Genomic DNA, 14,902 nt, shown 5'->3' with positions numbered 1-14,902 from the left:
ATCACAGTAATCCAAGTCTATACCCCAACCAGTAATGCTGAAAAAGCTGAAGTTGAACAGTTCTATGAAGACCTACAAGACCTTTTAGAACTAACACCCAAAAAAAGATGTCCTTTTCATTATAGGGGACTGGAATGCAAAAGTAGGAAGTCAAGAAACACCTGGAGTAACAGGCAGATTTGGCCTTGGAATACGGAATGAAGTAGGGCAAAGGCTAATAGAGTTTTGCCAAGAGAACGCACTGGTCATAGCAAACACCCTCTTCCAACAACGCAAGACAAGACTTTACACATGGACATCACCAGATGGTCAACACCGAAATCAGATTGATTATATTCTTTGCAGCCAAAGATGGAAAAGCTCTATACAGTCAGCAAAAACAAGATAGGGAGCTGACCGTGGCTCAGACCGTGAATTCCTTATTGCCAAATTCAGACTTAAATTGAAGAAAGTAGGGAAAACCACTAGACCATTCAGGTATGACCTAAATCAAATCCCTTATGACTATACAGTGGAAGTGAGAAATAGATTTAAGGGACTAGATCTGTTAGATAGAGTGCCTGATGAACTATGGACAGAGGTTCGTGACACTGTACAGGAGACAGGGATCAAGACCATCCCCATGGAAAAGAAATGCAAAAAAGCAAAATGGCTGTCTGGGAAGGCCTTACAGATAGCTGTGAAAAGAAGAGAAGCAAAAACAAAGGAGAAAAGGAAAGATATAAGCATCTGAATGCAGAGTTCCAAAGAATAGGAAGGAGAGATAAGAAAGCCTTCCTCAGTGATCAGTGCAAAGAAATAGAGGAAAACAACAGAATGGGAAAGACTAGAAATCTGTTTAAGAAGACTAGAGATACCAAGGGAACATTTCATGCAAAGATGGGCTCAATAAAGGACAGAAATGGTATGGACCTAACAGAAGCAGAAGATACTAAGAATAGTAGTGGCAAGAATATACAGAAGAACTGTATAAAAAAGATCTTCATGACCAAGATAATCACGATGGTGTGATCACTCACCTAGAGCCAGACATCCTGGAATGTGAAGTCAAGTGGGCCTTAGGAAGCATCACTATGAACAAAGCTAGTGGAGGTGATGGAATTCCAGTTGAGCTACTTCAAATCCTGAAAGATGATGCTGTGAAAGTGCTGCACTCAATATGCCAGCAAATTTGGAAAACTCAGCAGTGGACACAGGACTGGAAAAGGTCAGCTTTCATTCCAATCCCAAAGAAAGGCAATGCCAAGAATGCTCAAACTACCGCACAATTGCACTCATCTCACATGCTAGTAAAGTAATGCTCAAAATTCTCCAAGCCAGGTTTCAGCAATACGTGAAATGTGAACTTCCAGATGTTCAAGCCAGTTTTTGAAAAGGCAGAGGAACCAGAGATCAAATTGCCAACATCCACTGGATCAATGAAAAAGCAAGAGAGTTCCAGAAAAACATCTATTTCTGCTTTACTGACTATGCCAAAGCCTTTGACTGTGTGGATCACAATAAACTGTGGAAAATTCTGAAACAGATGGGAATACCAGACCACCTGATCTGCCTCTTGGGAAACTTATATGCAGGTCAGGAAGCAACAGTTAGACATGGAACATGGAACATGTTCATGGACATGGAACAACAGACTGGTTCCAAATAGGAAAAGTAGTACATCATGGCTGTATATTGTCACCCTGCTTATTTAACTTATATGCAGAGTACATCATGAGAAATGTTGGGCTGGAAGAAGCACAAGCTAGAATCAAGATTGCTGGGAGAAACATCAATAACTTCAGATATGCAGATGACACCACCCTTATGGCAGAAAGTGAAGAAGAACTAAAGAGCCTCTTGATGAAAGTGAAAGAGGAGAGTGAAAAAGTTGATGTAAAGCTTAACATTCAGAAAACTAAGATCATGGCGTCCAGTCCCATCACTTCATGGGAAATAGATGGGCAAATAGTGGAAACAGTGGGTGACTTTATTTTTAGGCTCCAAAATCACTGCCGATGGTGACTGCAGCCATGAAATTAAAAGATGCTCATTCCTTGAAAGGAGAGTTATGACCAACATAAACACCGTATTGAAAAGCAGAGACATTACTTTGCCAACAAAGGTCCATCTAGTCAAGGCTATGGTTTTTCCAGTGGTCATGTATGGATGTGAGAGTTGGACTGTGAAGAAAGCGGAGCACCAAAGAATTGATGCTTTTGAACTGTGGTGTTGGAGAAGACTCTTGAGAGTCCCTTGGACTGCAAGGAGATCCAACCAGTCCATCCTAAAGGAGATCAGTCCTGGGTGTTCTTTGGAAGGAATGATGCTAAAGCTGAAACTCCAATACTTTGGCCACCTCATGCGAAGAGTTGACTTATTGGAAAAGACTCTGATGCTGGGAGGGATTGGGGGCAGGAGGAGAAGGGGACGACAGAGGATGAGATGGGTGCATGGCATCACCGACTCGATGGACATGAGTTTGGGTGAACTCCGGGAATTGGTGATGGACAGGGAGGCCTGGCGTGCTGCCATTCATGGGGTCGCAAAGAGTCGGACACGACTGAGCAACTGAACTAAACTCAACTGAGGGGAAAAAGTATCACACACACACATATAAATTGATATATGTGAATACACACCCATATGAAACAAAGCAAAAAAGGAAAAATATGAAAAGCCAAGGAAAAGAGATAATTATCACCTACCACCACCTTTCAGATTTTTAGTGTCAGGGTTTAAGTTGAGAAAGAAAATAAATACAAATAGGAAGGGCAGAGTTAGACTCTGCCACTATTTTACAAAGGAGAAAAAGATAATAATAAAGTATATTTCAAACATATCTCCAAAAGGATGACTCTTTGAAGACTGTCAATTGCACCATGCTGCTGCTGCTGCTGCTAAGTCGTTTCAGTCATGTCCAACTCTGTGCGACCCCATAGACAGCATCCCACCAGGCTCCCCCATCCCTGGGATTTTCCAGGCAAGAACACTGGAGTGGGTTGCCATTTCCTTCTCCAATGCATGCAAGTGAAAAGTGAAAGTGAAGTTGTTCAGTCGTGTCTGACTCTTAGTGATCCCATGGACTGCAGCCTACCAGGCTCCTCAGTCCATGGGATTTTCCAGGCAAGAGTACTAGAGTGGGGTGCCATTGCCTTCTCCAAATATAGAAAGAGTTACCACTAAAACAAAACTAAAAAGAACACAATGAATGACTAAGAGAAAGAAAAATACAAGAAATTCAAAAGGAGTTAGCTATAGCAATTTAGCACAAACCAAAGCTCATAGATTTGTCAGATAAAAGGATGCCTAATTTCATCCACAAGTCATAATTTTTTCTTCTGACTAGATGGCCAGAATTTATCACAAGAATCCTTAAGTGACTGCATATCATGAAAAATATTGTCCACATCAGTTGTGCTAGATATAGAGATGTTCGTCAGCAAGTTCTTTATGTCTCTTCTCTAGCAAAGCCAGGCTTCCTTGGTAACCTGCAATGCAGGAGATCTAGGTTCGATTCTTGGGTCAGGAACATCCCCTGGAGAAGGGATAGGTTCCCCCCTCCAGCATTCATGGGCTTCCCTGGGGGCTCAGATGGTAAAGAATCCACCTGCAATTCTGGAGAGCTGGGTTTGATTCCTGGGTTGGGAAGATCCCCTGGAGAAGGGCATGGCAACCCACTCCAGTATTCTTGCCTGAGGAATCCCATGGACAGAGGAGCCTGGCGGGCTACAGTCCATGGACTCACAAAGAGTCAGACACGACTGAGCGACTAAGAACAACCAGGAAAGCCAGTGGAAGAACAGTAAATTGTAATACTTTAAACTTATTATTGTAACTCTCTTGTGATTTAATTAAAAACTGAACTAAGGATCTGAATAGATGGCACTGCAAAAAAAAGATATATGAAATTGGTAAATAAGCTAATCAAGTCATGCTCCAATGAGCCATAAGGGAAATACAAGGCAAAACCACAACCGGATACCAGTTTACATCTGCTGGGATGCTGTGAACAGAAAAGACAGTAACAAGTGTTGGTGAAGACACTAGAGCCTGCTGTGGTCTGACAGTCCATGTCCCTTCCAAATTCCTATGCTGAAATCCTAATGCCCAATATGACAGCCTGAGGTGGCAAGACCTTTGGAGTGTGCTTAGGTCTTGAGGGTGGAGCTTTCACTAATAGGTTCTAATAGAAGAGACCCACAGAGATCCCCCACCCCTTCCACCAAGTGGTGACATGACAAGAAGGCATCTGTCAACCAGGAAGTCAGTCCTAACCAGCCATCAGGCCAAATCTGCTGGCACCATGGTTCGAGACCTCTCACCCTCCAGAACTGTGAGAAATAACTTTCTGTTGTATATAAGCTACCTGATCTGTGGTATTTTGTTATAGCAGTCTGAATAAGATTGAGTCCTCACATACTATAAGATGGTGAATTGCTTTAGAAAATAGCTCCTCAAAGGGTTATACATAAAGTTACCACATGAACTAGCAACTCCAATCTGTGGTACACCTCAGAGAAATGAATACATATGTGCACTCAAAAACTTGTACTTGGATGTTCACAACAGCATTATTCATAATAGTCAAACAGTAGAAACAAGCAAAATGCCCATCATCTGATAGATGAAACACAGGGTACCCATATAACAATTATTCAGTAATAAATTGATGCAGTGATGCATGCTACAACAGGATTAAACTTGCAAACATTTGATTAAAGGAAAAGAAGCCAGTCACAAAGGGCACACACTGTATGATTCCACTTATATGAAATACCTAGAATAGGCAAATCCATAAAGACGAGTGGTTGCCAAGGGCTGAGGAAAAGGACGGAGGGATGGAGGGAAAGGGGGTATTCTTTTGGGTGATAGAAACTTATAGAATTGATCAAAACTGAGTTTCATGAACACCATCACGAGGTGTTAATAACTATCATCTTCAAGCATAAGGGAGTCTCATAAGGTGGAACTACAATGACTAGCCAGTTGCATTAGGGATAGCTTCAAGGTTGAAAGAATTAATAATTATTATTTAAACTTTTTTGAATCTTGGAGCCTTCGAGTATGTGTTGAAAGCTTTGAACAAGGTAAGTATGGTGTTACCCTGAGGAATGTAATTAATTTCATAGACATTAGAGAAGGATTCTCCATGACTGCAATCAAACAAGACAAAAACAAGATCACTCTTTAATCCTGCCTGAACAGAAAATCTCACCAGGAAAGAAGGGGAAAGCTATGCTACCACAAAAATGATCAAACACCCTCCTCTCCAGGTTAGTAAGAGTGACTACTGCTTCTTCTCCAAGGACTCTAGCCAGTTTCTCTGGCTTCTGGAGTAAAAATTAAGATGCCTAATAGCCAAATGGCCTCTGCTTTCTAACAGCACCCATCCAAAAACAAACCCTTCAATTCCTTTAAATCTCTATAAAAATCACCTTACCCAAATCCTATAATAAGCTCTACCTGACTCCCTCTTTTCTGAGACTCTCTGTTTAGTAGTAAGCCCAACTGGGCAAAGATGTGTTTCTGACGGTATTTGGTTGATTAGAATCAACAATATCTAAAATATTTATAATGTGTTAATAAACACATGTATATAATTTATGTATATAACTTCAAATTCTTACTGAAATATGCATATACATACACACATTACATATATAATAATTACACTGATGAAAGAGGATGGATACACACCAAAATATTAAGTGTAGTTATTTCTGAATATTGGTATGCTTGTTTCCTTTTTTTTCTGTATTTTATATCTTCCTTCAAATATTGCATATAATTTAAGAAGGTAGGAGGGGAAGAGAAAAGAAAAACTCTCCCAAAAGAATGTTTTAAGAGAGGAATCTCATTCACAGTGGTTGTCAATGTATAAGGCTTTCAATCTTTAGCCTATTACAAACACTTGTGATGCTCACCGAAAATAAGGATTCCTGAGCTTCATCCTGGAAGTGGGCGCCAGAATCTATAAGTCACACACCAGGCGATTCTCATCCATAGGGTCTAAGGAATCTTGAAAAACTCAGCTTTGGGGACAAACTAGAAACTTTGTAGCCTGCAAAAGACTTTGTAGGCTAAAGAAGAAGAATGAGGAGCCTGAAACCATGACGCTGCATTTGCCATGGAGAGGGAGAGGGAGGCACCGGAGGCTCTCAATAAACCTGATTTGATCCACCTGACAAAACTGTGGGCTCCTTTAGCAAACAGCTGGACACTGGGCAAGTTTGGAAACATAAGGCGGGCAGTGTGTAATCTCACTCAAATTCCCCACCCACATTGTTGACATCAATCAGCAATTCACTGGTTCTTCAATTTATATCCACCTGCTTTCCTAACTTTTAACATTTCCACCAGCAATTTTCCCTCTTCTGACCCTATTAAATCTTTTCTACCCTCCCAGGAACTCATTCTCTTATCTGTGCCTATACTGCCTATCAGCTGAAAATCTACCGCCAGCCAACAAAGAAATATGGAAAACTAAATTAAGTTTAAAAGCCCCTTGAAAGTGGAAGTCGCTCAGTCACGTCCGACTCTTTGTGACCCCATGCCTATACAGTCTATGGAATTCTCCAGGCCAGAATACTGGAGTGGGTAGCCTTTCCCTTCTCCAGAGGATCTTGCCAACCCAGGGATCAAACCCAGGTCTCCCGCATTGCAGGTGGATTCTTTACCAGCTGAGTCACAAGGGAAGCCATAAAAGCCTACTGAGCATCTATACAACACAAGACTATAAGTCACCTTTCAGTATCATAACCTTTTCTTTTTTTTAAGGAAAAGGACTTTCTGATGAGCAATCTGACCTCACACTTGGGGCAAGAAATTTAAGTGGGAAAGTGTTCCCCCCTTTAACTAATTTAAAAGAAAATGTTTATAATAAAAATGAACAAGCTTTTGTCTACAATATACAGTAAAATAACTTTACAGCTAAAAGAGACTTCAAAGTACAAACTTTCATTTTATTGATGACTGCTTCTTCTCCAATGAGGAGAAGCCTGTTCCTTTGGCTTCTGGGGTAAAAATGAAGATGCCTAATAGTAAAATTGCCTCTGCTTTCTAAAAGCACCCAACCAAGAACAGACCCTTCACTTTCTTTAAATGTCTCTAAAAATCACCTTCAGTTCAGTTCAGTTCAGTCACTCAGTCATGTCCAACTCTTTGCGACCCCATGAATTGCAGCACTCCAGGCCTCCCTGCCCATCACCAACTCCCGGAGTTCACTCAAACTCACGTGCATTGAGTCGGTGATGCCATCCAGCCATCTCATCCTCTGTCGTCCCCTTCTCCTCCTGCCCCCAATCCCTCACAGCATCAGAGTCTTTTCCAATGAGTCAACTCTTCACATGAGGTGGCCAAAGTACTGGAGTTTCAGCTTTAGCATCATTCCTTCCAAAGAACACCCAGGACTGGTCTCCTTTAGGATGGACTGGTTGAATCTCCTTACAGTCCAAGGGACTCTCAAGAGTCTTCTCCAACACCACAGTTCAAAAGCATCAACTCTTCGGCACTCAGCTTTATTCACACTCCAACTCTCACATCCATACATGACCACTGGAAAAACCATAGCCTTGACTAGACAGACCTTTGTTGGCAAAGTAATGTCCCTGCTTTTGAATATGCTATCTAGGTTGGTCATAACTTTCCTTCCAAGGAGTAAGCATCTTTTAATTTCATGGCTGCAATCACCATCTGCAGTGATTTTGGAGCCTAGAAAAATAAAGTCTGAAACTGTTTCCCCTGTTTCCCCATCTATTTCCCATGAAGTGATGGGACCAGATGCCATGATCTTCGTTTTCTGAATGTTGAGCTTTAAGCCAACTTTTTCACTCTCCTCTTTCACTTTCATCAAGAGGCTTTTGAGTTCCTCTTCACTTTCTGCCATAAGGGTGGTGTTATCTGCATATCTGAGGTAATTGATATTTTTCCCGGCAATCTTGATTCCAGCTTACCCAAATCCTATAATAAGCTCTACCTGACTCCCAGCTTGAGCTTGTTTCACAGCTTGTTAGCACTAAAACACAACCCCAAATTATTTTTTAGTTTAAAATTCCCCTTAATATTTTATGTCTCTTAAAATAGGTAACAGTACATTTTTTTTGAAAGTGACAGATTTCCCATTGGCAGTAAAAATTTCAATTAACAGAGAAATACTACTTGATATTAAATCAGTTTAATACACATGGAATGATGTTAACATGTCCTCATCCTAAGCTTACTGGAGTAATTTCAGGTATCAAACAAAAACTTCCAAGTGCATGAGGTTAGTGATGAACTAAATGGAAACCTAAAATGCAGTGCCTATAAAATCAAGAATTTATTCTAGAGGTCTCCTATTCCACTGCAATACTATTATGCATTAAGAATAAATTTAGGGCTTGTAAATGGTCAGAAACATAAGCCACTTTCAGGTGATTTGGAGTAGTTTTAAGAAAACCCACATTCCATAAACCAAATGCTGTGTCTGATCAACTCAGTTGCAGACTTAGAAGTACTCTCAAGCAAGAATGCCTTTTTGGTAGGTTATTGTCAAAAGTTTCATTTTAATAGACTGAGACTTTAATTTTTCAAAAAAAAAAAAAAACAAAAAAACCCCACAAGTTTACTTTCCTGTTTTCATGTGTTTGAGTTAATACTTCAATTGTGATAGTGTGGGCAGAACACGCTTCAAAGTCAGATTAATCTCCATTCAACAACCTATATTTGATACATTCATACATTTCTTTAAGCTTTGCATCCTTGTACATAAAACAGAGGTAACACAAACTTTACTATTAGAAGGATTTAGGAGAGACTGCATATATGCAGAAGGAAAGAAATACTGGTGGCAAAATTCCACAAGGAGTGACGTGTCTTTTGATTAGGGTAAGGGACAACTGGAAAACAGATACAGAATATAAAGTTGCTCTGTGTAATAAAGGAAGAAGAATTGTAAGATTTCACAGGTGGCTGAGAGAGAAGGACAGAAGGGACCCTGAGACAGAAAAACACTGGAGAGAAAAGGGAAGGACGACACAGCAAGACAGAGCAAGGCTGTGACACCCAATGGAAAGAACTGGCAGTAAGCAGTTCCCTATGGCCAGCCAGTCTCTTAATAAAACAAGGCTAACATGCATTCTATTTTAAGGTCTCCCTACTCTTATAGCTAATGTATTGATGTATCTACTGCAATTAGTGACCCCTCCCCTCCAAAAAAGGAACAAGTCTGTTAGATGAAAAAAATCTTGTCTAAAGCTGTCTTGGGCAGACAAGGGTCTCCTACGAAGTAGTGTTTGAGGAAAACAAGAAATGTGGGCTATGTTCCAAATTTGAACTTACACAAGGTGATGAAAAGGGAACAGCTATAAGAGATAAGACACCAACAAGCTGGAGAATTCAGCAGAAACAGAGAGGATCCGAGAGGTGTCTGGAAGGAAATGAAACCCCAGAGATAGAGGGGGATAGAGGTAAGAGTCAGAGTTCATTTTATTTAAATATTATGGGACCAGTAGGCTGTGAGAGGGGAAAACCAGGCTAACTTCTGGGTACATGTAATGTCAGCTCCCTTTCCTTCTGAGGAATGAATAATGTTTCATACCTCAGATACACCTGTTGTCACGCTTCTTATTAAATATCACTGGAGAAGGAAATGGCAACCCACGCCAGCATTCTTCCCTGGAGAATCCCATGGACAGAGAAACCTGGCAGGCTACAGTCTAGTCCGTGGGGATGCAAGAGTCGGACACAACTTAGCGACTAAAACACCTCCACCACAGCTATCACAGAAAAGAGGCTAACTTTAAAAAATGATACTAAACTAGCACGAAGTTTCATTTTATCCAATATAGTGGACCAAGACATGAGGGGAGGGAGAGGAAAAGCAGACATTTGTCAAAAACCACTTACAACTTCAGTATAACTAGGAGATCAAAGATTTTCCAACACGTCAGATGGGGAAAAGCTGTGATTTTGAGGAAGGAAAATGAGCAGTTTGGGTGAGGAAGTCAGAGAATTAGAAGCCTTAAAATCATCTCCGCAGTAAGACTGCTCAGGTCAGTTCCCTTTTGAAACATTCTGGCAACAAAGTGGCCTTTGCAAATAAATGACTAATTACTATGCTACTTTATGTGAACGAAAAAGGTTAGACATTTATCTTCAGAAATTCGAGAGGCTTAACTAAAAGACTTGCATTTTTTTCAAATTGTACCAAAAAAAGAGTAATAAAGGACAGGCTACAGGCGTGCCCTCGGTAAACAGGTGCTGCAGGACTGTGTAGCCGCTCGCTTCTCTAGGGAAGGCTCCCGGCCCTGCGGGGAAGCGAGTCCCGCCACGCCGGCAAGGCACGGTCCCTCGCAGCGGTTATAACGGCACAGGTGCCCGCAACTGATTCATTTAAAACGCCCGAATAGAAACGTAGTGTATCTCGGATTCAAACCAACCAAGGGAGTCTTTGTTAAAATTCCCTTACTACTACCTAGAGGCAGAGAGAGTGAAGGGAGCGGCATGAAATTCACGAGGGAGCTTCCCACAGGCTCTCCCGTCTCCCGGGCTCCGTCAGCTTCGCACAGAGTAGCTTCTACAGAGACTGAGACTTCACCCGCGAGCAACCCAGCAGGAAGGCGACCGGATACGCAGTTTGACCGCCCTCGGCGGCGCGCCCACCTCTCCGGGGCTCGCTCGGATGGATGTTGCAGAGCTCAGCCCTACGTCCTCGCCTGACCCCTTTCCCCACGGGGAGCCAGCCTCCCTGCCTTCGGCCAGCAGCCGCGTCCCCCCGCTTATACCTTGATTCGGGATTCTTGCTCCGGCTCGTCCTGTCCTGGCGGGCGGGCTGGGGACTCCCGGGAGTCTGCGCTGCGAGGCGCGGACGCCCGGGCCGCTATTTGTAAACAAGCTCCACGTGCGCTCGCCCTGCCCCATTCGCATCGCGTTCAAGGCACCCGAGGCGGCGCAGCTTTCCCGCGAGCCCTCCGAGGGTGCGATTTTTATTCCCCGTAAGAGTGGGGGGAAGCCTCGCCCACAGAGCCGGGACACTGGGAAAAGGGCTAAGACAAGGTGAGCTTGCACCGCTCCCTGCTGGCGGGCGAAGCAGTCTGCAGGTTGGAGCAGCCCGGCCCTTAGCAGCAGCCACGCGACGCCCTGAGACTCCAAGGAGGTTGGGCCCGCCTCCTCTCACCCGCTCGCCCGAGACCCCGCCCCCGGGCCGCGCGCGCTCGCTCGCGCAGGCCCCGCCCCCTCGCCGACACAACGTTCCTGCGGGGGCGCGCGCGTGCCCCCTAATCCCCCGCCTTCCGGCTCCGGCGGCGACGCTCGCTTCTTGCCGCCGCCGCGCTGCCGGTGTCAGCCTCCCTCGGGAGACTCCATTTGCTCTCAGATTGGTCTGGTCGCCGCGAAGTCAGGCAGAGAGCGATGTCCCCGGCCCGTGGACTGGTGTCCCCCAGGCCAAGCGCCCTCTCCCTCGCTGGCTGGCTTCGGTGGTGACATCCTGGTTGCTGGCGACCACGGAGGAATCCGGGCTCCCTCTCCATGAGCAAAGACGTCCCGCGTTTCTGCGGGGAAAGGCCCTCGCTAACACGGCTGCTCTCTGACCTCTTAATTTCAGGAGGTAGGCAATTCAGGTCCCGCTCCTTGACACTGTGTGTGTAATGCCCCAAAGCAGTGTTTGTTGTATTTAGCCATCACATTCATAGGAGGCGTTAATTTTCTCAACACAGTTGCAGGATAGGTGTGGGTAATGCCACAGACCCTGATATTGAACGAAGAATGTTTTTGGTATTTTCCTTTAGGTTTTCGGAGGCTTGGAGTGCCTATACAGCCCCCGACAGGAACTGCTTCTGTTGGCCCATCGAGGATCATCTTTCACCAGGATTATCGTAACATCTTCACTGAGCCTTCCACCCCATAGTCTCTACCATGAGTCCTGATTTCTGCCAATGAAGTTTTTTTTTTTTTTTTTTTTTTTACGCTTTCTTTAATCATGTGACACCACTTCTGGTCAGCCTTTTCCCTTTTCAGTTGCCAAACACATTAGGTGGAAGTTTGTGTCGTGTTAAAGTACGGAGTTTCTTGCTTGTCCACTCTCAGCCTTGTTTGCACTGCTCACTTCTGTTCAGCTTGCCTTCTCCTGCTTGCCTATGATTTCCATTATCACTCTCTTGCGTAACCTGTAGCAGTCCTTGCCCGGGGAGGCAGCATTCCATACAGTGCACTGCCTGACAAGGACAGCAGTCAGGGGGTGAGTTTTCCCATTATAATTTCTTATTAAGTTTGCAAGTCCTGTCTTAAAAACTTTGTTCCCTAGCACATTTCTCTAAATTCGTCCACCAGTGACTTAGTTCCTTTAACATAGAGCCTCACCCATAGGATGGCAAAAACAATTAAGTACACAATAGGACTGTTTTCGAGACCTTGCTAATACAGTATGGGTTATCATCACCATTGAGATTACAGTTCATGAAAAGATCTTAAACTTAGGAGAAGCAAGATAGAAGATAGGATTAATTGGAGCTAGTCTTTGTTGTTTTGAGTTTGTAAATTTTAAAAGAGCAAAGTGAAGAGAGTCACATAGGCTTGGCCTGGAAATTGGCCAACACACTGTCCATCTAGGTCCTAGTGGGGCAGGAAAGGGATCTTAAAACACCATTTTTTAAATCTCATTGTGTCCAAATCTAACTTATTAAAGGTCTTGTTGTAGTAATCCTCTAAAATATTAGGTACAATGTTGGGGAAACGAAAGCGTGTGGTGTTGACAATTAAGGACAAGCTTGACATTATTAAGAAATTGGAGGAGGGCATCTCTTTCAAAAAGCTTTCCGTGGTATATGGAATTGGTGAATCCACAGTTCGTGATATTAAAAAGAACAAAGAAAGGATAATAAACTATGCCAACAGTTCAGATCCTACAAGTGGGGTATCCAAACGTAAATCTATGAAGTCGTCCACATATGAAGAACTTGACAGAGTTATGATAGAGTGGTTTAACCAACAGAAAACAGATGGAATTCCAGTGTCAGGAACGATTTGTGCAAAACAAGCCAAGTTCTTTTTTGATGCTCTGGGGATGGAAGGTGATTTTAATGCATCCTCTGGCTGGCTGACTCGATTCAAGCAGCGCCATGGTATTCCAAAGGCTGCTGGTAAAGGAACAAAATTAAAAGGAGACGAAACTGCTGCCAGTGAGTTTTGTGGTAACTTTCAGGAATTCGTTGAGAGAGAGAATCTACAACCAGAACAAATTTATGGTGCTGATCAAACTGGATTGTTCTGGAAATGTCTACCATCAAGGACATTAGCTCTTGAAACTGAGCAAAGTTCTTCTGGTTATAGATCAAGCAGAGAGAGAATCATTATTATGTGTTGTGCAAATGCCACTGGTTTACACAAACTTAATCTTTGTGTTGTGGGAAAAGCAAAAAAACCTCGTGCATTCAAAGGAGCTGATCTTTCAAACCTTCCTGTCACTTATTTCAGTCAAAAAAGTGCATGGATAGAACATTCTGTTTTCAGACAGTGGTTTGAAAAATACTTTGTGCCACAGGTACAGAAGCATTTGAAATCCAAGGGGCTTCTAGAAAAAGCAGTGCTCCTTTTGGACTTTCCTCCAGCACATCCAAATGAAGAATTGTTGAGTTCAGATGATGGCAGAATAATTGTGAAATATTTACCACCAAATGTCACAAGTCTCATTCAACCTATGAGCCAAGGAGTTCTAGCCACAGTAAAAAGATACTACCGAGCAGGACTTCTCCAGAAATACATGGATGAAGGAACTGACCCCAGAATGTTCTGGAAGAACTTGACAGTGTTAGATGCAATTTATGAAGTGTCAAGAGCTTGGAACATGATAAAGTCAAGTACCATAACCAAAGCATGGAAAAAACTTTTCCCTGGCACTGAAGAGAATTCAGGCATGAACATTGATGAAGGAGCCATTTTAGCAGCTAACTTAGCAACAGTTTTACAGAACACAGAAGACTGTGAACATGTTGACCTTGAGAATATTGATCAGTGGTTTGACTCTCGGAGTAATGATTCAAGCTGTCAGGTCCTAACTGACAGTGAAGGTGTGGAGGACCAGGCCAGGCCTGCCGAGACCAAGCCTTCCAGTAAGACTAGAAAAACAGAACTGAATCCAGAGAAGCATATCAGCCATAAAGCTGCACTTGAATGGACCGAAAATTTACTAGATTATCTAGAACAACAAGATGACATGCTTCTGTCTGATAAACTGGTATTGCGAAGGCTTCGAACCATAATAAGAAGAAAACAGAAGATCCAGAATAACAAAAGTCATTAATAAGGCTCTTAAGAGTTTCAGTGTATTTGCATCTGTGTGACTTTATCTGCAGTGGAACTTAATTTTATTTGAATTGCTGTGGATTTCAAAGCCAAATGCATTTTATAAATGACTTTAGAATTAGATGCCATTTTGGATTACGTAAATTACTGCACTTGAATGTTGATTCTAGGAAGTTGACATGTACCTTGTTTGTCTACTGTTCCTAATCTGTATTGTACTAATTTAGATCATAAGGTACCTGAGGCCAGGGCGCCTATGTCTGTTTTGTACCTGAATGTCATTGTCTAATAGAGGACCACGCACACTATAGGCAATCAATAAATCTTTCTTAAATTGAAGTTTTATGACTTTCTCTGAACTTCAGTTTCCAAACTGAAATACGTTGGGGGAGGGGTGGTAAGTTTCCATGTCTATGATTTTTTCTACCTGCTGAAAATTGTAGAATGCAGCAAAGATTATACTGGAAGTACATGTATTTCACTGTGAAAGCAGAGAACTTAAGGAAAATAGTTTAAAGCCTGAAATACGGCATTCTGTACCGACAGTATTTGAACAGCCAGCAGTTCAGATTAGGTCTCTGAGTGTAATGAGGGAAGAAGAAAATCAGGTTAAAACGTCCTCAGGGAAAGGGCTTGCACTTCA

At 42.8% G+C, this 14,902-nt stretch overlaps 2 protein-coding genes across 4 annotated transcripts in view; one reads left to right on the top strand and one right to left on the bottom strand.

Annotated features, from left to right (window-relative positions):
- FAM13A (family with sequence similarity 13 member A) overlaps positions 1-10,970 on the bottom strand; it is a 331,522-nt gene extending 320,552 nt beyond the window's left edge. Inside the window, exon 1 of the mRNA XM_027544081.1 lies at positions 10,746-10,970. The gene's annotated coding sequence lies outside the window, so the exon portion shown is untranslated. The remainder of the gene's footprint in view (positions 1-10,745) is intronic.
- Positions 10,971-11,236: 266 nt separating this feature from the next.
- The window catches only part of TIGD2 (tigger transposable element derived 2), a 44,930-nt gene continuing 41,264 nt past the window's right edge, over positions 11,237-14,902 (top strand). For 2 of the 3 annotated variants that reach the window (XR_003511479.1, XR_003511478.1), the window contains exons 1-2: positions 11,237-11,566; positions 11,748-12,196. Coding sequence is in view for 1 of the 3 variants with exons in the window: in XM_027544077.1 (XP_027399878.1) it covers positions 12,680-14,257 (1,578 nt within the window). In the remaining 2 variants the exon portion in view is untranslated. Of the gene's footprint in view, positions 11,567-11,747; positions 14,599-14,902 lie in introns of those variants that run through there. The other variant, XM_027544077.1, reaches the window with a different exon arrangement.

Source organism: Bos indicus x Bos taurus, chromosome 6 (genome assembly GCF_003369695.1).
Source record: "Bos indicus x Bos taurus breed Angus x Brahman F1 hybrid chromosome 6, Bos_hybrid_MaternalHap_v2.0, whole genome shotgun sequence".
NCBI lineage: Eukaryota > Metazoa > Chordata > Mammalia > Artiodactyla > Bovidae > Bos > Bos indicus x Bos taurus.
Note: the sequence above shows the minus strand (reverse complement) of the source record. Positions and strands in the feature narration are given on the sequence as shown.